This window comes from Paroedura picta, chromosome 16 (assembly GCF_049243985.1).
Source record: "Paroedura picta isolate Pp20150507F chromosome 16, Ppicta_v3.0, whole genome shotgun sequence".
Classification (NCBI taxonomy): Eukaryota; Metazoa; Chordata; class Lepidosauria; order Squamata; family Gekkonidae; genus Paroedura; species Paroedura picta.
Window position 1 is genome coordinate 2,718,858 of NC_135384.1, and position 27,051 is coordinate 2,745,908.

General features: G+C 53.9%; 2 protein-coding genes across 10 annotated transcripts; one reads left to right on the forward strand and one right to left on the reverse strand.

Annotated features, from left to right (window-relative positions):
• The first annotated feature begins 310 nt into the window (after positions 1-310).
• Positions 311-13,906, forward strand: RBM23 (RNA binding motif protein 23). Of its 7 annotated transcripts, none has more exons than XM_077315868.1 (16): positions 311-493; positions 3,686-3,814; positions 3,905-3,985; positions 5,532-5,579; positions 5,703-5,779; positions 5,878-5,922; positions 6,616-6,795; positions 7,711-7,764; positions 7,864-7,981; positions 8,150-8,302; positions 8,807-8,944; positions 9,048-9,113; positions 9,210-9,420; positions 11,609-11,710; positions 12,144-12,249; positions 13,033-13,906. In XM_077315868.1, the coding sequence occupies exons 2-15, from the start codon at positions 3,779-3,781 to the stop codon at positions 12,230-12,232; spliced, it is 1,398 nt and encodes a 465-aa protein (XP_077171983.1). In that variant the 5' UTR covers positions 311-493; positions 3,686-3,778; the 3' UTR covers positions 12,233-12,249; positions 13,033-13,906. The 7 variants fall into 7 exon arrangements, with proteins under 7 accessions (XP_077171983.1, XP_077171980.1, XP_077171985.1 ...); XM_077315865.1 differs by having other exon boundaries at positions 12,144-12,228; XM_077315870.1 differs by having other exon boundaries at positions 11,612-11,710.
• A 3,767-nt stretch (positions 13,907-17,673) lies between these two features.
• Positions 17,674-25,055, reverse strand: REM2 (RRAD and GEM like GTPase 2). Of its 3 annotated transcripts, none has more exons than XM_077314803.1 (5): positions 24,944-25,055; positions 22,946-23,232; positions 21,482-21,555; positions 19,569-19,776; positions 17,674-19,410 (listed from the first exon to the last, which is right to left on the reverse strand). In XM_077314803.1, exons 2-5 carry the CDS (start codon positions 23,217-23,219, stop codon positions 19,139-19,141), a joined length of 828 nt encoding a protein of 275 aa, XP_077170918.1. In that variant the 5' UTR covers positions 23,220-23,232; positions 24,944-25,055; the 3' UTR covers positions 17,674-19,138. The 3 variants fall into 3 exon arrangements, with proteins under 3 accessions (XP_077170918.1, XP_077170920.1, XP_077170919.1); XM_077314805.1 differs by lacking the exon at positions 24,944-25,055 and adding an exon at positions 24,809-24,926; XM_077314804.1 differs by lacking the exon at positions 24,944-25,055 and adding an exon at positions 24,291-24,406.
• Positions 25,056-27,051: the final 1,996 nt, after the last annotated feature.

Here is a 27,051-nt window from a genome sequence, read left to right on the forward strand (position 1 = left end):
CGTTTCCGTCAGGTCGGCCAATGAGGAGCAAGGGCTTTCTGTAGATCCCGCCTCCGCCTTCCACCCATTGGTTGTTCTTTTGAGGCCGAGGACAGACAGGCCCCGCCCCCTCCGTCTTACGCCTTTCCGAACCATCGCTCCTATCACCGCCGCCGTTACAAACGGAACAATTACACCTTCCTGGCGGACGCCGGCGAATCGGCGCCGGGCTCTGACGATTCCTCCTTCCCTCTTTCCCCGCCTTCTTTCTTAGCCAATCACCGCTGCGTACGATCCTCCCCCCCTCTCGCCGCCGTTTCCCGCGCACGCGCACTAACACCCTCGCGAGGCAAAGGAGGAGGAGGAGGGAGGGGGAAGGTTCTGGAGGGAGAAGTGTCCGCCGCCATCTTAGCGTCGCTGCTGCGGCCGCGTCTGAAGAGACGGCGAAGGACCCGGCCCGCCCCCCGACGCCCCATCCCGCCTGCCGGAGCCGAACGGCCGAAGGGAAAGGGAGGTGAGTGAGTCGGACGCGGAAAGCCGGCCTGAGGAGAAGCCCGGCGGAGAACGGCGGTGACGTCACGACCGCGGGGGTGACGTCAACAGGAGGGGACCCTGGAGTTCCCGAGGTTCTAAAGCGGGGGGAGGGGAGCCTCCTTGAGGAAGAGCCGACGGGGCAAGGGGCGGGGCTTCGGGGAGGGGCGGGGCCTCGCCTTCTGGGTCGCTGGCGCTGCTTCCACCCCCCCAAGCCTGGGCTTCTTTTGTGTCTTTGCGGAAGAGGGGAGGGGGAGCACAGAGGCCTCGAGCTCAGGTAGGTTTCCTTTGGGGGGGGGGAAGCAAGCTGGGCTCTGCTTCTAAGGCAGGTAACAAGATGGTGTCTGGCTGGCTGGGAGGGAGAGGGCCGCCGTCTGAACATGGCGGGCAAGAGGGGGGCGAGTCGCTTTCCTGAACCAGGGGAAGGAGCTTCCTGGTTGCCAAGCTGGACTCCCCAGAGCCCAATTGCTGGAGGAGAAAAAGGGCCTTTGGCTGGGGTGCTGCTAGGCCATAAGGGCAGAATTGCCCTTTTGTACTTTGGCCTTCCCTCTGCGCCCCCCCCCCTTTTCCTAATCAGCTCTTGCTGACAAAGCAAGTGGGGGGTGTAGTTTGTATGGAGCAGGCTGTAGTGTGCGTCCCGGATTGGAAAGTTCAGTAGATGGGGTGGGGAGGGGCGGAGCTCCCGGGTGGGGCTTCTTAAGTGGCAACTGGCAGAACTGCTTGACATTCTTCCCCCTCTCCCCGACTCACCTTCCTTTAAAATTATTTATCTGGGTGGGAATCTGCAGGCCTTCTGGGAAATCTTAGGCCTGAACTTGAAGGAATGTTGGAAGTTGGGGAAGGGAGAAGGGAATTTCCAGGTTGAAATCCAATGAGGAACATGCGGGTTTGTTGGCTTTAAAGGGATTTGCAGGATTGTGATGAGGTAGCCTGATAAGGTGAATCTGACTTGGCTTAAACATAATGGCTTAGTGCTCCAGAGGGGAGCAGGCAGTGGTTTGGAACAGGTATTTGGCCAGGCAGTTGCCAGGTTTAGGGGACAAATTGTGTATATTAGGTTGCTCTTGACCTGAAAACTATATGGATTGGCTCCTCTGGCCAGTGGAATGACGATTCCTTAGGCTTGGGAACTCTCTGCTAGGAGCATTTTCATCTCATGGTTCTGGGATTGTGGAAATGGATGAGAGGAGGTTCTTGGTCAGGGCTGGATGCTCTGTTCTCATCTTGGAGAGATTTCTTTAAAAAAAAAAGAGGAATGACGATTCCTTAGGCTTGGGAACTCTCTGCTAGGAGCATTTTCATCTCATGGTTCTGGGATTGTGGAAATGGATGAGAGGAGGTTCTTGGTCAGGGCTGGATGCTCTGTTCTCATCTTGGAGAGATTTCTTTAAAAAAAAAAGAGGCGTTTAGAGAATACTATTAGTGTCTTCTGTATTGTGAAGTAGAGAACTGGATAATTCTAAGTCTGACTGTCTCAAGAGCCCTTGTGGAACTTCGTGGCCTGGAAGAGCGGACAGGCAGCCTCTCTGCATCTTGGGTTTGTGATACAAAAGCCCCCCATGTGGTTGCTGTGTAGTTGTACCCAGAAGTTGGCCTTAGACTTCATGATGCAGAGTTTATCTCCCGGAAGATCACGTGTGCCAAGGGAAATGGAATCCTGGGATTCAAATAGTCAAATGTACTTAACTTGCACAACTTGTTTGGTCTTTTTGAACTCATTGGAAATATTTAGGGCACAGAAATGTGTGTTGTAGTCCAAAGAAATGAAGAGGGAGATTTTGATGTGTGTTGAAATTTACGAAGAAGCTTTCCTCTGGGAACGCTTTCCCTGACTGCTTCCAAATTCTAACTCTTGTTCTTTCCTAGCTTTCCATGCTCTGTAGAAAGAGGATCCAACGTCTGTTGAGAAGGTTGCCCTGGGTTCTCCAGTATCCATCCCTGGATACTGCTAGTTGTTCTCTCTGCTTAGATGAATCATTAGAAAGTGGGAAGTTCCTTCCTGATGCGTCTTACTTTGGTAAATATTCAGCTGTTGCTCTAGGAGAATGCTAGTGGCGGAATTCTTCAGCTGGTGGCGTACTGCATTAGAAAACTGCAGGGCAAAGAGTATTGAGCGGGGGGAAGATTTTTGTTAGAGAAGCACAAGAACTCCTTTGTAATATGCTTTTCCCTTTGAGATGGTTTGTTTTCTGGAAGACCGTGTAAAAGTTTCTTTGCCACAGGTCTTTTTGAGAATTCCCAAGTGAGCATCTCACATCATCTTACATGTTTACTGGCTGAGGTTTGTAAAAATGCAAATTATGTGAAGTACAAGACCCTAAATAAGCAGGTTCTTTTGCGCTTTGTGACTGGTTATGTAGGCAGTCTACTAAGTTGGTGGAAGACTCAAGGGGGGATAAGGATCCTGCAGCATGTGGACCCAGAGAACTTTCCTCCCACTGGCAGCCACCAAAAGTGTCGTGCTGTGGCAACAGTGGAGATGCAGGGAGCAGGAGCAGACGGAAATGGAGCTTTTGACCGTAGTGGCTGATCTTCTCGTGACTTCCCAGGAGACTGTCTAGAGCTAGAAAGACATGCTCCAGGACTTCAACTAAACGTCGGTATAGTGCCTCAGGCCAAAGAGCCTTGACCACATAGCAGTGAGGTTATGCTGACACACCTGTGTGTGAAGATTTTGTGTGTTCCCCATGTCAAAGGAAGTTCCACAGAAACTGAGAGATATTTAAGTGTCCTAGCATTGGGGCTTCCCTCGCATGAAAGAAAGGTCTTGATGGCAGAGATTGACAGTAGTAGACCTCTTGCAGATTTCCCATTTTTGGATTAAAAAAACAAAACAAATGCAGCTGTTGCTGGTGAATCCAGTGAGATGAGATATCCAGAAGGTTTGCAGGGTAAAGGAAGAAGGAAAAGTGTTCTAGAATGGGAAAAGTGGATAAAAACAAGTTGGCTGTAAGATCCCTACTGTATGGAAGTTTCTTTTGTGCTTAACCTGTTGACATTCCAGAAGCGGAGGCATAGCTGATGGGGTTATAGTTGGGTTCTGGAACATTGCTGGGTTCTAGAACGTACAACTATTTTATCTTCTAGAACATTATGTATCCTAGCAATGCGCATGGGCCCTGTCCCTCCTGTTGAGCCTGTTACTCAGTTTCACTCATGTCTCCGTTTTCTCCAGGTTGTGACTGAATTCTCTGCTTGCTAAAAACCCTTCTCCGCTAGCAGCTCCTGCATCTCGGGGTGGTGGGGAGCCCACCTGTTTGGGCCAGCCATGGATCCGGCGTTCCCCAATCCATCCCAGGACCCAGTAAGTGTCTTCCCTTGTGCCATTCTCCTTTTCATTTGGTGTGGAGAGATCCGCAATTGACTCCTTTTCCTTCTCTCCCCCTACTTGCAGAGTCAAGAGGATGGCATGGCCTCGGACGACTTCGACATTGTGATAGAGGCGATGCTGGAGGCCCCATACAAGAAAGAGGAGGTGAGAATTCAGGTCCTCAAACCATGCACTGCCTCTGGAAAGCACCTGTAGCCATGCTCCTGAGAGTATTGCGTTTCTAGTCCTCAGAGTGCAGATGAAGCCCCCCCCCCCCCCAAGACCATAAAGGCTCTCTCTACTAAAGGAGCCCATTGAAATAGGTTCATGGAAGGCTTTCATGGCTTGGGTGGGGAATCCTGCCATTCTCCTGACATCATTCTCAGCTTTGTCTCAGTATTTCTTCCCATTTCTAAACATTCTCTCTTTTTGCAAACTAACCCTGCCAAAGGACAACCATATTTTGGAGCTGAGTAAAAATGCATCAACATTATATGCCTTAGCAGCACATTCCAATGTTTTAAGGGTTTATTTGTCAAGGGTGGTAATTCTATGCCATTACATTTGGAGGCATCCCATTGGAAGTCCTTTGGTACAAGTGTGGCTGCAGTATTGGCGACTTTCTGTCTTACTCATTATTTCCTGTATAGATCGATCTGGATGTTTGGTTCAGGGTGTCACGAGCTGTGCATTCAGGAAGCGGCTTTCTATACTGGGGATGTTTGTGTATGTGTGGATGAATTGTCACTTGCTAGAGGATTGTTCTTTGCAATATTTTTTCCCTTGGGTATTCCCAGATAAAGCTGTTTTGGGTTACTTTGGTATTTGGGGAAAAGGTAGTTGGGCAAACAGTCATGGGTGTGATGGGCAGGTTAAAAGTACAGCTGTAATTTCTTCTTTGCTCCATAATTACATGGATCCGAGAAGGCATATCCTATGTCCGGTTTGCCAGTTGGCATAAACAGGCTGGGTTACTTTTTTTAACTAGGACTTTCTCGCGGTTTCTGTTTCTTCATGTGAACCATGTATGATAACTCTGTATTGTGTGTCTCTTTAAATGGAAGAATTCCCTTGGTGGAACTCTGATCAACACTCCCTTCTAGGTAGGATGTATCCAAAAAGCCCACCATTATTAAACCATCCTTAAAAGTGGAGCTTGGAAACAGTATGATTTGAATGCATGAAACATGAAGAGCCCCTCCATCCCGAACCAACTTTTGTCTGCTTCTCAGATTTCCCAAGGAAAGGGATTAGCCTCTCTTGCTGAAGAGCCACAAGAGAGGCCTGGTGTGGCCTTCCCAACACTAGAGTGAGGCAGCAGGTTCCCAAACTGAAAGGCCCTGTCGTCTGAGACAGTTTTAATGACCAGTCCTCTCTCTTGCTTCATTCCCTTCTCAGCAGGCACTAAAAGTGGACAGTTTGGGGATTTTAAAAAGAACTTGGCTGACTAAGATACCGTTGTCACAGTGGCGAGGTTCAGTGTTTTTCCTTCAAACCATTCACCTGCTTAATGGCTAATATCCCTGTCACATGGCACAATCCCTGCTCCTTAATCAATAGCTTTCCATGGGAATGGTGGTTTCTTTCATTTCCGTGGGACGGGCTGTTTCCAAGGCGGGCTGTGGCAGAGTATGTGTGGGTGCGCCCCCTCTCCCTGTGTGTGTCGAACGATCCTCCCCTCCTGGGCCCATACCTCCTGTGTTTGCTCTAGGCCCAGCCTGGACCATCAAAGCCTCCAGCCGATCCCCCCACAGCGCAGGTAACGTATGAAAGCGATGGGGAGCTGCCAGAGGGGAGGAGGAATGGGATTGGGCTGCGGAACAGAGAAGGGCAGCGGGTGGGGGGCCGAACACTGACCGCTGTGCTCTGCCCATTTCTTCAGCCCCCCCAGGAGGAAAAAGAAGGAAAAGAAGTAAAGAAAGACAGCAGCACCTCCAGCAGTAGTGGAGAAAGCAGCAGGTGAGGCCGAGGGTTTGCTCGGAAGACCTTTTGCTACCTGTCTAGCTAGGGGCTGAGTCGGGAGGAACTAAGCACGGGTCTCTTCTTTATTTTGGCAGCAAGAAGAAGAGGAGCCGGAGCAGGAGCCGTGACCACAGACACAGGTAGGGCTGGGCTGCGGGTTGCCACAGGGCTCCACTCCTGTGAATCTGGACACTGTCTGTGGGAAGTGCGTGGGCTGCAGGGTTTAGACAATACAGCAGTCAGGCACATTGCAGGGGCCATGAAGTTTCAATTCATGTGGTTCATGCAAATGGAACGTCTTCATTAGGAGATGGTTGAGTAGAGAGAGCTGGGATATCTGGGGAGACTGTCACTGGTGAGGGGTTCCCATTTATGTTATGTATTCATTTAAAACACATTTAAGCTTCCTCTTCTACCTTGTGGGACTCCAGGCAGCTTACAGTGTAAAAAAGGCAGCAAACTTTGGATTAAAATCCCAGTCAACACTGCCAATAAATGAAAATTAAAAACTTCCTTTAGGTGCATACTGAGGATTAAAAGTTAGGGTCCCAGACCTAATCCCCTTGGGGAGGTTCTTGTATAATCCTGGGGCTGCCATCATAAAGGCCCTTCCCAGGTGCTTCCCAGGTGAGCTTCTGTGCTTGGTGGAACAGGCAAGATTGTGTGCTCTTACTCTAGCTGAATCTGAGGGGTATGGTTGGGACTGAGAGTGGCACGCCCAGATATAATTTAGTGGCAAGAGCAGATGGGCAGCTGTTGGTGGACTAACTTTGGCCTATGGTGACCATTGAGAACCCCTGCAGCTTCTTCTCGTTACCTGTTCCCCTGTCCAGCCGCAGTCGGGACCGAGACCGCCACCGCAGGCGCAGCCGTAGCCGGGACCGCCGCAGCCGGCACCGGAGCAGAAGCCGCCATCGGAGCCGGAGCCGAGATCGTAGGCGGGGCAGCCGTTCCCGCAGCCGCGAGCGCCGGAGGGATGAGAGAGTGCGCTATCGGAGCCCCCCACCCCCCGGGTAAGGAACGCAGAAGAGCGGGTGACTATGTGCATTTAGCGGGGGCTGAAATTGCACTCGTGTTAAGGCAGCAGGCCGAGCCCCTCAGTCCCCTGTTCCCTCAGCCTGCTCACAATCAGTGCTTGGGAATCCCCAGAAAGTATTGCTCCCCCCCCCCCCTTCCCCATGCCTCTCATTTGCTTCTTCTGCCTCCCAATTACCCCAGTCTTCCTCTCCTTACTTTGGAGAGCTCAGGAGGAATAAAGAAGCATGCCAGTAGGTTTTTTTATTTTTCTGTTCATCCACTCCTGGGAGCTACAGATGAAAGAGGTGAAGAGGCAGGCACCAGCATATAGCTCTGCAGCACTGTAGTAATAAGTATGAGATGTTAAGAATACAGTGCTGTTCCCCAAAGCACTAGGAGGGAAAGGCTTGAGGGACTTGGGGATGTTCAGCCTGGAGAAGAGGACAGGAGGGATCTCTTGGAGGTCACATAGCGGGTGGCAGGGAGCAGTTCCTGTTGACAGCAGAGGAGAGGACCCACAGTCATGCTTTAAACTACATGTAGAACGGCACCAGCTAGATAGCAGGAAAAAATAGTTCGTGGTCAAGAGTAGTTCAGCAATGGCATCGACTGCCTGAGGAGGTGGTGAGCTCCCCTTCACTTCAAGCAGGTTCTTCTCCTGGATGCTTTAGATTGATCCTGCATTGAGTGGGGATTGGACTAGATGGCCTGTATGGCTCCTTCCCACTCTATGATCCTACTTCGCTAGAACCCCCTGGACTGGAGGGAGGGGGGAGCTTCTGGTTTTATCCAACTTGAGCAGTTTTAGAGGGAATGTTCTGCTTTTCTCCAAACGGGCACAGGCTCTCCGAAGCCCGCTTTCAGCTACAGCATGGCAATTTTCAATTGCGCCCCGTTTTCCTCCTCCGTAGGCGGCGGTTTGGACATAGCAAGAGTCCTTTATACAGAGAGAAGAGTCCCCTCCGGTGAGTGCCTGCCTTGGTTTGGAGGATGGCTCTTTGTCCGACAGAACGCTGATTTCCCTTCTCCTGGTTTTGAGCTCACCCTCTCCGTTGTCCACACAGGGAGCCTTTGGGCAGCCTGAGCCCGGAGGAGCGTGATGCCCGTACCGTCTTCTGCATGCAGCTGGCTGCCCGCATCCGCCCCCGTGACCTTGAGGACTTTTTCTCTGCTGTTGGCAAGGTACCCCCCCCCCCCACTTTCTCTCTTTCTTGCTCATCTCCTTATTGTTCTGTACTGTAGATTCAAAATCTTCAGGATTGCCTTTCTGTTTCATACAGTGCCAGCTTTCTAGTTCTGAATAAACTCTGAATGACTGCAGCTTGTTCTCTCTCTCTCCCTCTGGGGCAGGTACGCGACGTGCGGATCATCTCTGACCGGAACTCCCGCCGTTCAAAGGGCATTGCCTACGTGGAGTTCTGCGATATCCAGTCTGTGCCACTGGCTATCGGGCTGACGGGGCAGCGTCTCCTGGGCGTACCCATCATCGTCCAGGCGTCCCAGGTGCGAGACGCAACGTCGAGCTTGTGGAGTTCAGGGATAAGAGCGAGGAGTGGGCCTAGCCACGGCAGTTTTGTCACGAGTGGGTCTGCAGATTGGGGCAGCCGTGCAGCTGGGTTGAATGTAGAGGATTTTTAAAGGGAAGGAATGGAGTTGGGGGTGAATCTCAGGATGCTGAGGAGCCAAATATTTATTGGAAGAACTGGTGTCTGGGCTCGGCCAAAGACTCTGGTTTTGCCAGAGAGCAGGACCCACAGGAGCCAAAACCTCATCCAGATTTCAGCTGGTTTGCTGTAACTCTTCAAAACGAGGGACTGCTTTGGGGTTTTGGCTCAGTGGAGGAGCCTCTGTTTTGCAGCCCTGGTCTCAGGCCCTGGGGGGACTGGCATGCCAGTCAGATCAGGCAACACTGGCCTTGGTCCGCATAAGGCCGTTTCATGTCGTTTGCATGCGTGGGAACCGTTTGGACGGGCCGTTCCTTTAACCCACTTGGCTCTGCGTTCTCAGGCGGAGAAGAACCGGCTGGCGGCCATGGCCAACAACCTTCAGAAAGGCAGCGGTGGGCCCATGCGGCTCTACGTTGGCTCCCTTCACTGCAACATCACCAAAGAGATGCTGCGCGGGATCTTTGAGCCCTTCGGGAAGGTTGGTCCTAGTTAGAGAGAAATGGGGGCGGAGCATGAAGCTTGGGGGCGGGGCCTCCTTGTATTCTAATCTACCTGTGTTCTTCTCTCCCCCCCATCCTCAGATCGACAGCATTGTGCTGATGCGTGACCAGGATACCGGGCAGTCCAAGGGCTACGGATTTATCACAGTAAGCACGATTTTCTTCCCCCGTGTTTTGCGGGAAGGCCGTTTCTTTGCAAAGATGCGCCTTGAACACGTGTCTTCTCCTCTCCCCCACTCCCAGTTTGCAGAGGCCGAGTGCGCCCGACGTGCCCTGGAGCAGCTAAATGGTTTTGAGCTGGCCGGCCGGCCCATGCGGGTGGGACAAGTCACTGAACGGTTGGACGGGACCACCGACATCACCTTCCCCGACGGGGCGGACGAGCCTGACCGAGCGGCCCTTAATCTCGGCACCACCAGCTCCCAGCTGCAGCTGATGGCCAAACTGGCAGAAGGTAGAAGGCAAATGTAAAGCAAAATGGGAAGGTGTTGAACAGTCTGAGCTTGGGAGGGGCCCCAGTAGAAACGGAGACCTTTCTGTTCGGAGGGTATTTTAATTCTGCTGCCTCCCTAGGAGCATACGTACAATAGGATCAGGAACTGTGACGCTCCATTAAAACCAGCTGGCAAGGACATAAAATGTATCCTGCCCTATGTAAAAGGCTTTGCAGGGCACCCAGAGTTGCAGACCTGGGGACTCCTGTGGAGTGTTAGCCACACGTAAATATTTGCTACTCCTAGCTGTAGAGTTGGTACTGCGAGATCTTGATTCTCAGAGGATCGTACAGCAAGTGACGTTCCCTCAACGGCTTGAGACTCTGGCTATTTAAGGCTCTCAAAATCTTTTAAGCCGGAGAGATGTTAAGATGGAAACGACAAGCGTTGTTGAAAGAAGTAGACACTTCTTAAATCAAGATGGGAAGCCCCTCCTTCTAGAGCCCAACCTAGGCCCCCCTTTGTCTTGTATTTATCCTATTAAAACCAGGGGAATTAATTGGTATTTCTGTTCTGACCAGCTGAATGCACACAGCTTCATCATCAGTTTAATAAACAAAGTAGCACAGGGCTTTTTCCTGCCCCAGTCTCTCAGAGGGAGCGAAAAAAAGTGCAGAAGAAGCCAGAAAGCGGAAGCTTCTCTCTAGCCTTCTGGAGTTGGCCTTGGATTGGGTACATTTTCCCACCACCTTTGTAGAACACCCCCTTCTGTATAAAAGCCCCGACCGGCCTCTCTGCCTCCACCTTTGGGCCTCTGGAAAGCTGCTCAGGCAGCCTCACAGAGTCGTAGAGATAAATCAGGTCAGGACAGAGCATAATCCGTGCTCCAAGTTTAAAGTGTGCCTGGAAAGAAATCTGAATGGGGTATTAGGAGGCAAGGCGGGGAGAGAAGCAGAGAACGGATGTGGCTCGTGCTGACTTATCAAAGTATGTTCGTTGAAGCCGGGGAGAGACAGCTACGTTCCTTGGCTCCTTTGGCTTTTTTAACCTGCATTTGCATCTGACTCCGTTGTGTCTCGTGACCTCAGTTAAACACACCGCACCAAGCACCACAGTCCTCAAGCCAGCTGCCAGCCCTCACCCGAAAGCCGATGAAAGGGCTCCGCGAAACCGTTCTGCTGCACGCTGTGTTTGAACGCTCGGCTGAGTAGGAGTTTTTCTAATATTCCTCGGGGAGGTAGAAGGGCTGCCACAGAGAAGAGCACAGGTGGCGGTTCGCTCTGGAACAAGGCACCATCTGAGCAGTTCAGTCGCTCCAGGGGCAGCGTGTACTAGGAGCGAGGTTAATGTGGCCGTGTTACCTACACAGAGAAAGCAGTGTTTTGACATTTCATACTGTAGGAATGATGGTCTCAGTATTTGAAGCAGAAAATCGCAGGCATCTGTGATACAGTCGCTTTAGGAGAATCTGTCTGTGGTAGTGGCCTTGTAAAAATTGGAGATTTTACAACAGAGGCTGGAGAGCCATCTGACGGAGAGGCTGATTCTGTGAAGATTCAAGGGGGTGGCAGGTGACAGTGGGTGAGCGAGTTACGATGATTCCAGGGTTCTAGGACCGACTTCAATGGCAGCGAGCTCTTTTAGAAGTGGCTTTCTGCTGGAGTAGGAGCAAGGGGCAGGAAGAGACCTGCCAAAAGGTGCCCCTTCCTCCGTGCGACAGGTGGTTGTTTCCAAAAGCCAGTACCGATCCAGGTTTGGGAATGCTGGCAGCCAAAAGAGGGAAGACACGGAACCTTGTGGATTCTTCAAGCCCACCCGCCCTCATATAGGAGACTCTTCCTGTGGGTTGGCCTCAGTCAGTCAGTCACTCCCTCCTCAGGGAGTCTGGGTAGCGTCTGAAGGAATCCTCGGATGACACTAAGGTGTATCTGCCACGCTCCCACTGACCTCAATGATTAGTCTGCATAGCTGTTCGAAGGCATAACATATAGGAGGTAGCACATTGAATTCCTCTGGCCCCAGGGCAGAGCAGCCAAGCCCCCTTCCCCATGAAATCACGTCAGGACGCTGCAGAAGCTGATCCCGCAGTACTAGTGTCCCGTCACGTTCTATCGTACGTTCTGGTACTTCATGTGCTTTGATGGAGAGGGCCTGGTGTTTGCGGGACGTGCTCACTCGAGTCCTTTCCCCCTCCTCCCTGCCCCCCAGCAGGTTCTGGGCTCCCCCTGACGACTACGGCCGCGGCCCAGGCCGCCCTGCAGCTCAACGGAGCAATTCCCCTGGGAGCACTCAACCCGGCTGCCCTGACAGGTAAGCGGGACGGGGTTAGGGGGGAATCGGGCTTGTCTGGGGTTTTCTCTGGAGAGAGCTTGATACCTGGAGGGGCAGCACATGTCTCACTAGTAGTAGGACTCTTGCAAAAAGCATTTTTAACTGAAGGAAAAATCTAGGGCCTCTGGGGGAGTGGGCTGAAGATATCCTGTATTCCTCACATTGGGTCTGTCTAGCTGCGCACTCTTTAGTTGGAACGGTGGGAATGCCTCTCCCAGGCACCTTCCTCAGTTTGGGTAACTCCCTCTTTCTGTGGAAATGCTGGGGGCTGAGCCCGGACCTGCATTGTTCGTCTGCTTAAGCGGTAGGCGGAGTTCCTCTTAGCCACTCCCGTGGATTGTCCGTCCCTCCCGATTTGCACGCTCAAGGTGGCCGACCCGTCTCCTTTGTCACGCTCCTCTTCCTTCCGCAGCTCTGAGTCCAGCACTGAACCTGGCTTCACAGACGTTGGCCTCACAATGCTTCCAGCTTTCGGGCCTCTTCACTCCCCAGACAATGTGAGTGGCTGAACCGCTGAGGTGTGTTTGGGGCTGTGTGTTTTGCAGGCCATTTGTGGGGTGGGGAGACGGGCCGGGAGCCCCACGCTCCGTATGCGCAGGCATTCTCTGATGAAAGGTCGGCAACTGGATTTTAAATAGGTTGTGCGGAAACCGAAATGTAAAAATCCAGTTGAGGACTTCTAGTCAAGTGAATCGAAGGCAAACTGCGGTCCTTAATAAAGCTGTCTTCAGCTACTTCCTAGAAATTGCAATGGAAACCTCAGGAGGGTGTTCTACAATTGCACCTGCACAATTAGCTTTTGTGATTGATGGGGCAGTCCAGAGGCCTCTCCCAATTATCTTCATTTCCTGGTTGACTATTTTAAATGGGCTGGTGGCGTTTTTGCTCCCTTCCCTTGGTGGTTCTTCAGCGGCCAAAGATCCTGCACCCCATTCTTGTTCTCAGGGGCCCTCTGAGGCTTTTGGCGGCTGAGTTTCATTACTTCTCATTACTTCTCATTCGGTGTCTTGCTTCTGCCAGCGACCCCCCCCCCCCCCCCAAGTGTCGTGCTTGTAACATAAAATGTTTTCTTTGCCCTTGTGATCCACGTTTATGGACTTCGTCCGTGTTCCCACGAACAACATAGATGGCAAAGGGGCACGAACCTTTTCCACACGAATCTCTGGGGCTGAGAACTCTTACAGAGTCGCTTGTTTAATTTTGGAGGGGTGGGGTGAGGTTAGAAGATGGTGCGGCTGCATGGCTGCGGTGACCCCAAGGCCCCTTTCTAATCCTCCGTGTTCTGCCTCCCTGTTTTCCAGGTAACGCATCCCAGTTGCCCCTCGCCCTCCCTTCTTGTCCCAGGGAGCCTGGAAGGGAGTGACCGTCTGCACCCCATCACCACCTTACCGCCCGCACTGGAAACAAGGCAGGGGGAACGGACTCTGAAGGAAAACCTCCTGGGGGGCCCCTGCTCATGTGAACTGATTTTAGCTCCAACTCTCCACCCGCCAGGGGCTGGGGGTTGACCTTCTGTCCCCAGCTCTGGAACCATAATTGGAAAAGGGGGGGGTCCTTATTGGCCCCCCCAACCCGGAACCCTCAGAGGGAGGGGGGATCTCCTTCCCCTCAAACAGCATCTCGTCTTTGTTTTTGCCTCCTGGCAGAGCCCGGTAGGGCTGTGGGTGTTGGGATATAATTTGCCATTTCTCTTCTACTCCCCCTTCCCTTTCCTTACTCTCTCTGAAAGTGTGCTGTGGGTATCTGGCCAGATGCCTTTTGGAAATGTCTCCTTGGCAAGGGGGGAGGGGGGGTTGTACATAATAGGGGTAGGAACAGGGGAGGGGCAAGAGCCAGCAACTGGGTGGAAGGCGGGGTCTGCAGGGGGAACCGCCTCCCTCTGCAGGCTGAGTTTTGTTATCCCCTCTCAGTCTGGGCCCACGCAGTGTGGGGATGCTCGCATGCCTTCCTTTTCTCGCCCCTCCCCTCTTTTTCTTGGGCCTGTAGCCACTCCCTTGGTGTTCCCATTTCTTCCTGCTGCACCTTTCCCTCCCCCCCCCCCCTCCTGTCCACAGATGGCCTCTTTCCCCCATCCGCCCCCAACTTTAAAAAGTGTATTTTGGTTTTCTTTCTTTTTATCTGTCTACATTTTTTTTTTTTTTGCTTATAAATGAATAATAAAAGTCACCAAAAGTAGTTCTGCATGCATCTCGTTTTTCAGCAGCTCTGCCACGGGAGAGTCGCAATCGATGGGTGGCCCTGGACGGGGGGGGGGGGGGGGGGGGGAGGGAGAAGATACTTCCCTGTGGAGCCCAAATGGGATGCACAGCTTGTGGGGTACAACGCAGGAAGGGGTGGTGGAGGCGGATGGTCTTTCGTTTGAGGTTTTGGCTGAAATGGGAGAGAAGAGCCCCCCTCTAGACAGCTGAATGGTGAGGTGAAGTCCAAATTTGTGGAGTTGGAAGGGGGAGGGCAGCCTCTCCGAGTGGGTACTGGAGGCTTGTCGGAACCTTTGATTTGGCTTCCTTTCTTCTTTGGCGTTAACAGCCCTTTTGGGAGGGAGGGCTGTGGACAGGCTGTCTGACACAAGCCGTGCAGGCCCCCCTGTGGGGAGCCTGCATGCTTCCCCGAGGCCAAATGCAGCCCGCTGTCTTGCCTTCCTCTTGAAGTGCCTGAAAGGAGCCTCTTGTGCCTAGCCAGCCTGCTTGGTGGAAGACAGCCAGGAGGCTTTGGGCCTGCCCCACCCGCTTGGCTTCCTCCAGCCTTTTCCTCAGGGGATGGGAGGGCAGGCGGAATTTTGTTATGTCCAGCCAGGGAAAAATGGGCTGCTTGTCTCCACAAGCTCTGTACATCCTTTAGTTCAGTTCCTGCCTCTTCCTCTCCCCCATCGTGTTTAGGGAGGGGGGAGTACCCAGGGAGGGGACTGGGTGCTGCGAGGCCTGCCAATGTTTTCAACCCCACCCGCAGCCTGTCCAGGGGAGTGCGTGCGCGCACATTCTGATGCTCTTAAAATTTGCCTCTGCTGTTGCAGGCACCTCTTTCGGGGAGGCTGTTCAGGTCCCGTTTACCGAAATCCAGAGTCAGGGAGTGACTGTAATAATGACAAATTTTCCTCTCGCAGACTGGCGCAATCTCCCTGCTTGCCTCCCCCTGCTGTTCTGTTTGCCACCTCCGCGCTTTCTGCTGCAAGGCCGTTCTCTCCTGCCCACCCTGGGTGCCAGGTGCCGATCCGGACCGAGCGCAGATGGCTTTCTGTTCTGTGCAGGAGCCCACTTTGCCTAGAGGCGCCCACCTCCACGCCTGCAGGGTCTCCCCGAGGACCTTATGGGCGGCATCTCCTGACTATAAATATGCCCAGTTCTCTTCCTTACCGTCCTCCCTGGCCTGCCAAATTCCTTTCCCCACCGTCTTGGCTGCCTTCCCCCTGACCCCGCAACGCTGCCCCCCCCTGCAGCCCACCCCTTTCTCAGCTTCTACAAAGATGGTCGCCTTGCATCCCGCTATCCTCAATAACCGGTACTTGATCGCTATGGTAATAGGGAAAACCTTTTGTCTCCATGGCAACTCCCCAGCTGTGGACCACAAGGGTGTTTCCATGGAGCAGAAATGCACATCTTTCTCTTTCTCCCCCCCCCCCAGTGCCTTAGCCCATCCCCCTTTTCAAGCTCATCCAATTTCTGGATGCTTCAGCTATTGGGGGAGGGGGGAGAGATGGAGGAAAGACATTTCGTGCCTCATTGTTTCCTCAAGCTAGCAAAACCGTACTCTGGGAAAGGAGAGAAGGGGCCAACTGCGCTCTTAAGAAATCAGAGGCAGATGAAACACATTCTGCTTCATGCATTAGCCGCACTACGTGTAAAGCGAGAGGTGGGGGCCACCGCTAAATCAACACCCACTCACCCCGGGACCCCCGGACACACAGATAGATTGACTGGGCATTCATCCATTCTGCTGGGCATCCCTATTCTCCCCCCCCCCAATATTCAAACACAAGAAAGAAGAGGGTATTCAAGTCACTTTTACACCTTTATCTTCTTCAGCATGTAGTTTAAACACGGCTGTGGAAAGCCTGGGTTCTGCAGAAACCTTCACTTGGTTGATCTGTGGAAAGAAGGCTGTTTATTCTTCCCTAACGATCTTTCTTCTCGTGCACAATGCGTCCTACCCATTAGCACAGGACGGAAGCAAAACCCCGCAGACCTGGGCCGTGCTCCACACCGTGCCTCCAGCTACCTTCGAGAACATTCTGCGGGGGATAGTTAAAGGTTCAACAGAGAATGTAATATGGGAAGAGGCCTAAAGAAAGCCTGTGAGGTAGGGGAGGTCGAGAGCTCCGAGAGAACTGCTGAAAACAGCTCTAACAGGACTGTGACGAGCCTACGGTCACCATGCTGGCCGCATACAGCGGAAGAGCGGGGAATTAAATGCGGTTCTCCAGACTTGACCGTGACAGGGAGAGGATGCAGTAAAGCGCATTAAGAGTGCAAAAAGTAAATGATTTCTTAACTTGATAACCCAAAACAGGTGGATGGAGGTCCAAATTAGGACCAATAAACTATGGATTAGGAAACTGGTGATGGGGGAGAACTTTGAATTACTACACTGAAAAACTCAAGTTGGATTTGTCCCTCCAGCACAGGCAGCCAACAACCAGTATGTGAAAAGCATTCATGTCCCCCATAGCATTGAAGATTTGTGTGTGTCTAGTGGGGTAGCCGCTAATGTTCCTATTTTCAAGATGAATGGGTGGGGGTCTCTTGCGTTGCTCTGGTTAGCAAAAGACCCTGGAAAAGCTCCAGCGAACAGGGATGGCTGGGGTATTCCCCCACCTCTTGCAGCAGGAGGGGGGGGGGTTCTGAGGCTTGGCTGGCTTTTGAAGGTGATGGAGCGAATGGGGAAGGAACCGACACAGAGAGCGGCATGTGCGGGGATGGGGGGGGGGGCAAGAACAATCTTCCTTGCAGGTGCATCTCTCTGAGAGCAGGCGTGGGAGGCCCCCCCGGCATGCCTTGACAGCTTGAGCCATCAGCCTGTCTCCTCGAGTGACAAGGGGGGGGGGGGAGACACGGCTTGCATCTTAAGCAGCTCTTCTCCCTTCCCGCGCTTGCTCTTGGGGCCCGTTGCCTTCTTTCATTTTTGCGAGCTCTTTGGTAGAAGATTCCCTCTCTTTCCTCCCTGCCCGGGGCACACCAAAAAACCAAGACTCGGCTCTCACGGACAGGCTACGAACCATGGAGTCCCCCTTGAGCAGTGCAAAGTGGGGTATAAAAGAACATCCACTCATCTAGTCCCATATCCTAGCTCTTGTGCTAGACCACCTGTTCCTCTGGCTCCATCAAAATGGGATAATGGTAGGGAACGTTCTCAGATATTGCCTCCTGGCTCTGGGATTCTGGGGTTTAGTGCCTCTGGCTCTGGAGGTTCTCCTGCGTCACAGTGGCTTGTAGCCACCGATGGATCTATCCATTGTGACTCTGTCTAAACCCCTTTGAAAGCTGTCTATTCCTGTGGCCATCACTCCATTGTCCAGTGACAAGTTCCAGATCCTGGTTCGAATCTTAACTCTGGGTGGCCTCGAGCCCACCACACTTGCCTCGGCCTCACCTACCTTGCAGGGTTGTTGCGAAGAGGAATGGGAGAACATGTAAACCCCTTTGTTGTCTCTCTTGGGGAGAGAAGTGAGGTTATATAAATGAAGTAAATTTAATAAATGTATAGCCATCCCTGCACCTAGCCTTTCCTGATCTACATCCTCAAGCCTCCCACAAATTTCCCAAATCTAGTTTCCCTAAGAACGGGAGGACCTTTTATGCAGCAGAATCCATCTACCTTTCTCCAGCCGTTGTATTCTCACCTCTGCCGCCCCTGTCTATCTCTTTGGCACCAATGGTGCTCTTTGGCCAGATGCAGGGATGCCGTCCTCTTCCTGGACAGCTCTCAGCAAGGCAGATGCCGGACAAGGCTGACATGGTACAAAATGGCTTTAATTGAAAACAAACATACAACCCTCAAGGCACCCAGCTGCAAGACCTGGGGGTGACTGAAGGCTACATTCCGAAAATCCAGGCCGTCTTGAGACCTGAAAGCCATCCTGCCTCTTGGCAGAGTCGGGGCAAAGCGGTGTAATCACTGAAGGTCACAGGTCCTTGGTCGCCAAAGCGTTTGCCACAGAAAACGGAGGTCCCCGGGAATTTCTTCCTCAAGAACCCTCTCGCCTGAATTTCCTCGAGGGCTGCACCATTAACAGGCCTCCTGAAGAGGAAATTATCAACGACTGGCCACAGAAAGGTTCCCAGTTGGATTATACATATATTTTTTTTTAAAAAAAAGGTTGTTTGCTGCATGGCTTCAGAAGCTTTTCAACGACAAGGTGCCCTAAATAATCACCAACAGCCTAAAAAGTAAGACACAGAGTGTTCGCTGGCGTGTGTCGTTAAGACACGTCCCTTCGAAGAGCAGTGTGCATCTTCTGTGCACAGGAAAAATGGCAAATTCCTCTACCGAAGTCCTTTAAAGAGAGTCGGTTAAAAGCTGAGCGCTCTTGTGATGCGGACAGAAGCAAGCGGAATGAAAACGTTCTTCAAGGTTGCGGTCGGTCACGCTGGGGGATGCCTTTGAGCGCCCGTTGAATGGGGAGGCGCACACATTTCGAAAGCCTTAACTGTGTTCCTGACATCGAAATAGGAGCCTTTCTCTCCCTCTCCCCCCTGTGCCTTTCTCTCCCTCCCCACTTCCCCAGCTGGTGTCTTTTGGGCAGTCTATTTAGACTCCCACAAAGCAGGCCCTGTGAAGCGACGTTCCACGGTGGTCGGAGCCTCTGAAAAGGCGAGGCAGTGTCATCGAGGCAGGATCTTCGAGCAGCAACCTGCAGGTCTAAAAATCTCTTTAGGGTGGAGTGTGCGTAAACAGCAAAGTGCCTTTCTTGCAACACCTCTCCAGCTGCAGCCGAGGTCGAACGGGCCCGGCCTACCCCAAAATACGAACACGGAAGCCTCACTCTTCCCTCTGCTGCCTTCAAAAGTTTTGAGAGGCACAAATGAACATCGCCCAAGTCCTGAGGCCTGCCGCAGGCGTGTTCTCCCGTGCCCGTCTGGCACCTCCTTAAAAGCAGGATCCTTAAAAAGTGACGCTCAAAATTATGGCAGCTCAATACATTTCTAGAAACAATGCCGGAATTAACTCGGAACGGCGTGAGGCACCAGAGAGCAGAGAACAAGCAGTCCGAATAGTATCAAACCTTCACGGTCCATCTTAAAGGTTTCTCGTTTTGAAAGGTCCCCGTCTTCAGAGTCAGACGGAGGACGGGGCGTGTCAAGCGGGCGAGAGAAACCAAGGAGGATCATGGGAGTCTTGACCACAGTCTTTTCCTTGGGGCAACTCGGTGCCCAGAGGGGCCACGGAGAGAATCCAGGGAGGGGGAAATGGCGCTCATAGCACCGAAAGGTCATTGCAGGATTTCGACCTCTGCTTAAAGAAGCGTCCGTTTCGGGGAACGAGGCTGGAGAGGAAGCGCTTTGCTTTCTTCGTGATGCTTTCGCGGCGGCCCCCGGCCCCCTCGCCGAAGCCGTCTCCCTCACGGCGGTGCCGGCGCAGTCGGATCTGGCGCACGACGCCCTCGAAGAGCTCTTGGGTGTTGTGGTGCAAGGCGGCCGACGTCTCGATGTGCTTGCAGTTCATCATCACGGCCAAACTCCGGCCCTCTAGACCCGGGGACAAAAGGAGAGGGCTTTAGCAAGCAAGGGGACCCTGGCCCTATTTTCCTGCTGTCCGTCCCCGCCCCCAAGACCCAAATCCCACCCTCCTCAGTCAGGGGCATGGGTTCGAGGATTGCCACCGACTGTCGAGAGGAGGAACTTACCCTCCCTCGAAACCTCCCTGGACCGCGCCAGGTCGCTCTTGTTCCCCACCAGGATGATGGGGGGGTCGGTCCGGGGGCTCTCGGCCCGAAGGCGCAGGAGCGTGGGGGGCACCCGGGTGAAGCTGCGGCGGTCGGTCACGGAGAAAACTACCAGGAAAGCGTCTCCGGTCTGCATGCAGGATTCCTGCATCCAGCCCCCCGCATCTCCCTGCAGAAAGATGTCAGAGAGGGAGGGGGTGTCGGCGTGTTTGTTGTTTTGCAGTTTTGCAGTTTTGCCACCCCCGAACACGTTTCCTGCTTATTTATAGGAGCAGCTCTCGGTGTCAGGCAGTGAAGGATGGCTTTTTTTTGTCAATTAATCATGTAATTAAGTCTCATTAATCATTAAGTCTCCTACTTTTTGTACGTAGAGTACATTTTTTCTGATTCTCCCCCCCCCACACTTCTTGCCGATGGGTTGCCTGCACTTTTGTAGAAGAAAGAACAGCTGCTTTTTATACCCTGCTTTTCTCTGCCTGAAGGGGTCTCGAAGCGGCTTCCAACCTCCTTCCCTTCCTCTCCCCACAACAGACACCCTGTGAGGGAGGTGCGGCTGAGAGAGCCCTGAGATTACCGAAGAAGAAGAGTTGGTTCTTATATGCCGCTTTTCTCTACCCGAAGGAGTCTCAAAGCACCTTCCCTTCCTCTCCCCACAACAGACACCCTGTGAGGGAGGTGAGGCTGAGAGAGCTCTGAGAGAACTGTCACTGGCCCAAGTAGGTTACACGGTAGGTTACACGGGGAGGTGGAGTGGGGAATCGAACCCAGCTCTCCAGATTAGAGTCTGCTGCTCTTGTCCATGAAACCACACCGATGCGGATTACAGGTCAGAGCGTCAGGCTGTGGTCACCATCTCTCCTCTTCAACCGACCCTCCAGAGCTTATTGTTGTGAGGGTGAAGGGGAGGAGAGGGGAACGATCCGAAAAGCCCCTCTGGGCAAGGAGAAAAGCAAGATGCAAATAAAAATAGGGGGTAAGAAGATAGGAATTGATTATTTCTCCTGATCAGAGACTGAGCTGCAGAAACCCGATTTGGGGGTGTGTGTTTCCAAATTTGTTTGTCCCCTTTCAAGTTCCTGAGCAGCTGACAGCACGCCACAGATCTCTCTCTGCCTCTCCTGCTAGCCACACTAGCACCTTTCCACATCTCTCCGCGCATTTGTGCACGGCTGTGGCGACCACCTCCGTGAATCCTCATGGTGTCCTGTCATGTGGATTTGCATACATTTGCATGCCTCCCCCCCCCCCCCCGTCCACACAAACACAAACACACGTCAGGAATGCTTTGAAATGTTGGGCCACAGTCTCTATCCATCTACGGGTTCTCCATCTCCAAAGTAAATAACAGCAGACGCCTCCATATGGTTATTTTGCTTTGCATATATTTAAAAAAATTTTTAATCTATAGGCAGTCCACGTAAACCTCCTTTCAGACAGAAAGAACACCAAACCGGCCATGAAAATAAAGAGGAAAATTGCAAGGGTTTTAGTCTGGCTTTTTCGGATCAAGTCACAACCGAGCCAAGAGGAGCTTGTGTTTTGTATCCTGCATTTTACTACCTGGAGTCTCATTGATCACCTTTCCTTCCCCACAAGAGACACCCTGTGAGCTGGGTGGGGCTGAGGGACCTCTGAGAGAACTGTCACTGGCCCAAGGTCACCCAGCTGGCTGCATGGTGAGAAGGAGGAGGGGGGAATCGAACACGGCTCTCCGGATTAGAGGCTGCCGCTCTTAACCACGCCACCACACTGGCTCTCAACCGCACTCATGGGTTTTCAAGGCCAGAGGTCAGCCGAGGAGGCTCGCCAGCCTTCCTGGGTTGTGCCCTTTCCGATCCGGCCGAGACGTGGGTCAGGATGCGAATTGTGCCTACCTGGTCCCAAATGTCGTACAGTATCAGAGTGACCTCTTCCTCATCGACGTAGAATTTCCGCTCGTAGGAATCCTCTGGTGGAGGTGGGGAACAAAAGAAAAACAGACTGTCAGAAGGAGGAAGATAATTAAAGGGTCCCAAAGGAAAGATTTCCGGTCAAGGCAATGGAGGGCGAAGTCGTACAATAGGAGTCCCAATAAAATCAGAGTCCAGGAACACCTTTAAGACCAACAAAGATTTATTCAAGGCGTGAGCTTTCAAGTGCAAGCACTCTTCCTCATTAGTAGTTCATTAGTCTGAGGAAGAGTGCTTGCACTTGAAAGCTCACGCCTTGAATAAATCTTTGTTGGTCTTAAAGGTGTCCCTGGACTCTGATTTTATTGGGACTCCTATTGTACGACTTCGCCCTCCGATGCCTTCACGGGAAATCTTTCCTTTGGGACCCTTTAATTGTCTTCCTTTTTTTGTGCTACTTCCAGGACAGATGCGTGTGTACCCTGTTTCCATGCCCCAAGTCACTTCACAAGTCCCCCCCAGCCTGGATTGGCTCCCCACCTCCTGTTCTCGGCTGCATTTGATATCCTGAAATAGCCCTGGTTTCAAAGCCGAGCAAGGGGAGGATTCTTTGGAGCGAGAAAAACAAAACTGTTACCAGCAAAATAGATCTCGGCAGCAGCTGGGGACTAAGTGGGTGCCTTGCGCTCTGCTGGGTTCGCGGAGAACATGCCTTGATTTGCATGTGCTGCGCATTTGCGTGTCCGGTCCTTCTGCAGGAATTGCGCTTCTAGGGGCTTGTCAGCTCTGAGGAATGGCAACGCTGAACGTTCGCGCTAAGATTTTAACAAGGCGTTCCCCACCAGGCAAAAATAGGGACAATTCGGCCTTTGGGACCATCAGAGGGAAAGCATGGGGATTAAATGTGCTTGTAGCGGTTTTGAACAGTTTAATTATTCAGCGTCAGCCGCCCTGGGGAACCTTCGGAAGAGAAGCCCGGGGTAGAGAAAAGTCAATCAACGAAAATCGTTTCGGAGGAGAAGTGCAGGGCGGCCTGATCTTTGAGAGAGACGAATCCCCTTTTCCGCCCAGCCAAATTAGAGCAGGAACTAGTTTTCCTCTTTACGGAGGAGATGGAGTCACGCTAACATTTTAGACGGAACCATTTCTTGGCCTAGAACATCTGCAGAAGAACAGCACCGGAGAAAAGGATGTCCCCTTCAGGTACCCCGTACCACCAGCGCAGCCAACCAGATCTCCAGACGACAGAAATCGGATCCCTCGGAGAAGAAGGCCGCTTTGGAACGTGGAGCCTGCGCCATTTTACCCTGCTGAAGCCCCTCCTCTCCCTTAGCCCCACCCTCCCTTGGCTCCACCCCAAACCTCCTGGTATTTTAGCACCCAGAGCGGATGCTCCTACCTACCACCTACCCTGCCCCTCCCGCCTCGTTCCACCCGCTCCGGGCTCACCTGCATGCTCCTCCTCATGGTGGGCGGTCCCTTTCATGCCCCCGAAGATGGCCGCCAGCGTGGTCTTCCCCACGCCGGCCTCCCCGAGCAGCATGACCTTGTAAGGGCCGCGGCCTCCGGCCGGGCTGGCTCCCCCGGTGCTGCTCACCTCCGGGGAGCTGGGGGGCGAGTCGAGTTCTTCCACCGCGGACGCTCTCATCAGCTGGTGCTTGAAGGGCAAGGGCAGGCTTCCCCGCCGGAGCCCGGGGCCCCCTAACACGGCGGGCAGCGTCATGGCGAGTTGAGTCCTGCGGGAACAAGGGAAGGAGGCAAGAGCAAAGAGCAGGGGGGGCCCAACGAGAAGAATTGGTGGGTCCCCCCCATTGAGCTCCTACTGGCAGGAAATTCCAGAAGGAATGAAGTAGCCAATCTCCAAACCGGGGGGGGGGGGGGGCTTGCAGGTTTCCTGGAGATGTCCCTCTGGAGGAAATGGCTTCTTTGGAGGGGGGCCTCTATGGGGCCATACCCAGCTGAGACCCTCCCCTCCCCAGGTGCCCCCCCCTCACAATCTTCAAGAAATTTCCCACCAGGGAATTGGCGGCTCTAGCTGCAAAATATTTATTCCTCATTCACCATACTGGTACTCCACAGCACAAATGCAGGTGGGAAAGGGTCCCGAAAGGAGGGCAATTTTCCCCACTTGTTTTTATTTTACACATGCACGCATAAGTGCGCACGCACGTGTCTTGTGGCTGCACTCTCCGTCGCTGAAAACCCCACAAACCACCTTGGCAAATCGTGCTTCATGGTAAAGCCTCTTTCGTTCGCTGGCACACCATACGAGATGCAAAATATCTAGCCAGGGTTCGGCACCCGTCCAGGAACATGCCCCGATACACCCTCCCCCCACCCCCCACCCCCCACCCCGTTTCCCCTCGCCAGGCAATGTGCGTGCTTGAAATTGCAATTGCGCTCCCCCACAGAGCCTTCCCCCGCGGCAGCCCGGGGATCGGGGCCTGGGGAGAAGCAGCAGTATTCGCTGAGGGCGCAAGTGTGCAGAAATGCACCGGCGCATTTGTTGCACCGATTAGCCACCCGAAGCCTGCCGTTAGATTAGAGGCGAGCAAATCCTTTTGTCTCCTCTCCCTGCTGCTTTCACTCTGTCTCTCCTGCACACAATAGGCTCGGGGAGGGGAAGGAATTCATCGCCAACCCTCCCCATCTCCCACACGGTGCGCTATAAACGATGGCAAACGTCTAGGCGGAAAAGAAATCTCGGCTCACGTCCCTCGTCTGAACTGCAGCCCGACTGGACCTTGGGGGTGCGAGGGGGTCCGCCATAGGTCCCCCCCCCCCCGGTTGGTACCTGGCCGTAATAGTCCTGCCTGCGGGGAGGTCGGGTTCTTCCTCCTTTCTCCGCCAGGCGCTTCCTCTGGAGTGCCTTCCAGCGCACTGAGGCTGGGAACATCACCCCACAGGATGGGGGGGGGGGAATCAGAGCGGGGGGGGGATCACGACTCTCGGTCCTCGCCAGATCTCTGCACAACAGTCCTCGTGCGCCGCAGAAGCGTGAAGTCGGGCCAAGGGTCTCCGCGGTGCCACGGGACTGTGCCACGGGCTTGGGGAGGGGGGCATTGCCTGCCCTATGGGTTTGCCACGCGGAAGGGGCGCATTGCACGCCAGTGGGCTCTCTCTCGCACGCCGGGCTCCGGCACACCGTTTTGGAAAGCGGGGCCTGGGCTCATGCTGTGGGCATCTCCGTCGGAGGCGCCTCCGGGACAAGACCACCGCTTGCGGGATGCGCAGCCCCCCACCCGCGGGGCTCCACCCCTGGCTCTGCCCTCCCGGCCTCCTCACCTGTCCCGGCCCCTCCCCCGGGCTCACCTGCGGCTGGCACCCTGCCCGGCACCCTCTCCGTCCCCGCGGCGCGCTCTGCCTTAAGGCGGCCTCCCTGCCTCCCCCCATGCCCCGCCCTGATCCGGGCGCACATGGTGGCCAACCGGGCGCCCTCCTGCTCACCTCTCCGCCCCCGGCGCCACCTGCTCGCCCGGCCGCCGCCGCCTCCAAGCGGGAGGGGATCCCCGAGCGGTGCCCACGCCCGACGCCGGAGGATGCGGGGCAGATGATAGACAAGTCGCCCCAGGAGGGGGGGGGGGAGAAGCTGCCCGTGATTGGAGGCAGAGGGAGAGGGGCGGGGTTAGGGAGAAGCCATAGCGGGACTCAGCCCGAACGGGGCGCGGAAGAGATGGCCCCCCTGATATAAGGTTGCCAACCTCCAGGGTGCGCCTGGAGATCTCCCGGGATTGCAACTGCTTACAAGGTGACGGGCGTCAGTTCAGGCTCGAAGGCAGGGGTGGCCAAACTGTGGCTCTCCAGTTGTTCATGGACTACAATTACCATGAGCCCCTGCCAGCATTGAAGGCTTGTCCTGGCCACTTCAGGCTTCGCCTCTCCCCACCCCCGCCCCCAAATCTCCAGGTGTTTCCTCAACAGGACCTGGCACCCTGACCCTGAAGGGGTCCATAGGCCCCTCTCCCACACATTCCAGTGCCTCTCCAATAAAAAGAAGGCGCATGCGGATGCCTCAAAGAAGTGAGCCAAGCCACACTCTAGGGATCCCTGCCGATCGCCTGGAATTCCAGCTCAACAGGGACAAAGGCGGGAGCATCCAACCTGGCCAGAAGGTGAGCTTGCACAGGTCCAGGGACAGTCAGGTGCCAGAGTAACCCAGGATGGAGGTGGATGCTGGGGTGTGTGTGTGTGTGGGGGCTGTATCCAGCCAGATGGGCCCTGAGGTGGAAAGCAGGGCTGGAAAAGCAGGAAGCAGGCTGATGGGGAGTCCCCCCCCCCCTTGGAGGATGGCTTGCCTGGGAAGGGGTAGGCAGGGAGGAGAAATCTTCTCTCTCTCTCTCTCTCTCTGCCTCTTCCTCTTAATGAAGCCGAATTAGCTGCTGCCTCTAATTAAGGCGAGGGGGAGAATTATAGGATTAGTCACGGGTGGGAGGACACTAATGAGCCATAATGAACGGCTGCTGGAGGGGCCTCCAGGGAGTCCCGGGAAGAGCGGCTCTGGGGCAGCCTGGGCTTCCGACTGGGATGCCGAAATTCCCCCTGATGACTCCACCTTGTCTCTTTGTGCAGATCCGGAGGCGTGCGGGCCAGTGAAGCCGGCACCAGTGCAATTCTGCTCCGAAGCCCGCTTCCCGCACCCGGCTCTCTCCTCCTCCGTCTCTGCTGAGCGGAAGAATCACAGTCCAGGGAGAATTTGAACTTGCAGCTCTTTGGGGGCCTCAGAAGACATTTCCCAGTCCGGTGGTAAGGCGAGAATCTGCACAAAGTGGGGGAATTGTGGAGGGGACATAAAAACCTATAATCACACACGGGTCCAGGAGGGTCAGAATTGTCTGTTCAGCTGGCAGCGGCTTTCCGGGGGGGGGGGGGAGTCAGGCAGAAATCTTCTGCATCACCCACTTCCTGGTCCTTTAAAGCGGAGATGCAGAGGATTGAACCTGGGACTTTCTGTGCACTGGGTGGAGGCTCTTGCGTTGCGCCATTGCCCTTCCGCTGAAATGCAACACTGCAGTAGGGATGCTAGCCTTCAGGTGGGATCTGGGACACTCTGTATAATACCATAGAGCAGTGGTCCCCAAACTTTTTATCACTGGGGACCAGTCAACGCTTGACAATTTTACTGAGGCCCAGGGGGGAGGGGTAGTCTTTTGCCAAGGGACATCACCACCGCCTGAGCCCCTGCTCCACTTGCTTTCCCGCCGGTGCCCCTGACTTCCCGCTGCCTGCTGGGAGGCGCTGCCAGCAGCAGCTGCACAGCGCCATGCCGAGGGCGAGGAGGAGCCGCAGCCCGATACCGAGTGATCCACGGACCGGTACGACCCGGCACTCCCACCTCTAGCCATGCTATGGCAAATGCACATAAGTGGGAATGTTCTTGCTTTGAATGATACAGTCCATCTATTGTTGTTGTTGTTGTTGTTAGGATTTATTGCTCGCCACCCCCGGCAAGCCAGCCCATGGGGGTCACAAACAGTTCCCGTACATAAAATCCCAACAACGCCCCCCTTTAAAATGCATAAAACCTCCGTCAAAACTCCCCTTCCGTCAGAGCCCTG

Excerpts from the sequence above, each read along its gene's own strand:
- RBM23 (XM_077315868.1), top strand. The coding sequence starts at position 3,779 with ATGGATCCGGCGTTCCCCAATCCATCCCAGGACCCA. Across the intron at positions 3,986-5,531 it reads CCCCATACAAGAAAGAGGAG|GCCCAGCCTGGACCATCAAA; the intron begins GTGAGAATTCAG and ends TGTTTGCTCTAG. Across the intron at positions 7,982-8,149 it reads TTTTCTCTGCTGTTGGCAAG|GTACGCGACGTGCGGATCAT; the intron begins GTACCCCCCCCC and ends CCTCTGGGGCAG.
- REM2 (XM_077314803.1), bottom strand. The coding sequence starts at position 23,219 with ATGACGCTGCCCGCCGTGTTAGGGGGCCCCGGGCTCCGGCGGGGAAGC. Across the intron at positions 21,556-22,945 it reads CCATGAGGAGGAGCATGCAG|AGGATTCCTACGAGCGGAAA; the intron begins GTGAGCCCGGAG and ends CACCTCCACCAG. Across the intron at positions 19,411-19,568 it reads CAGGGAGGTTTCGAGGGAGG|AGGGCCGGAGTTTGGCCGTG; the intron begins GTAAGTTCCTCC and ends CCCCGGGTCTAG.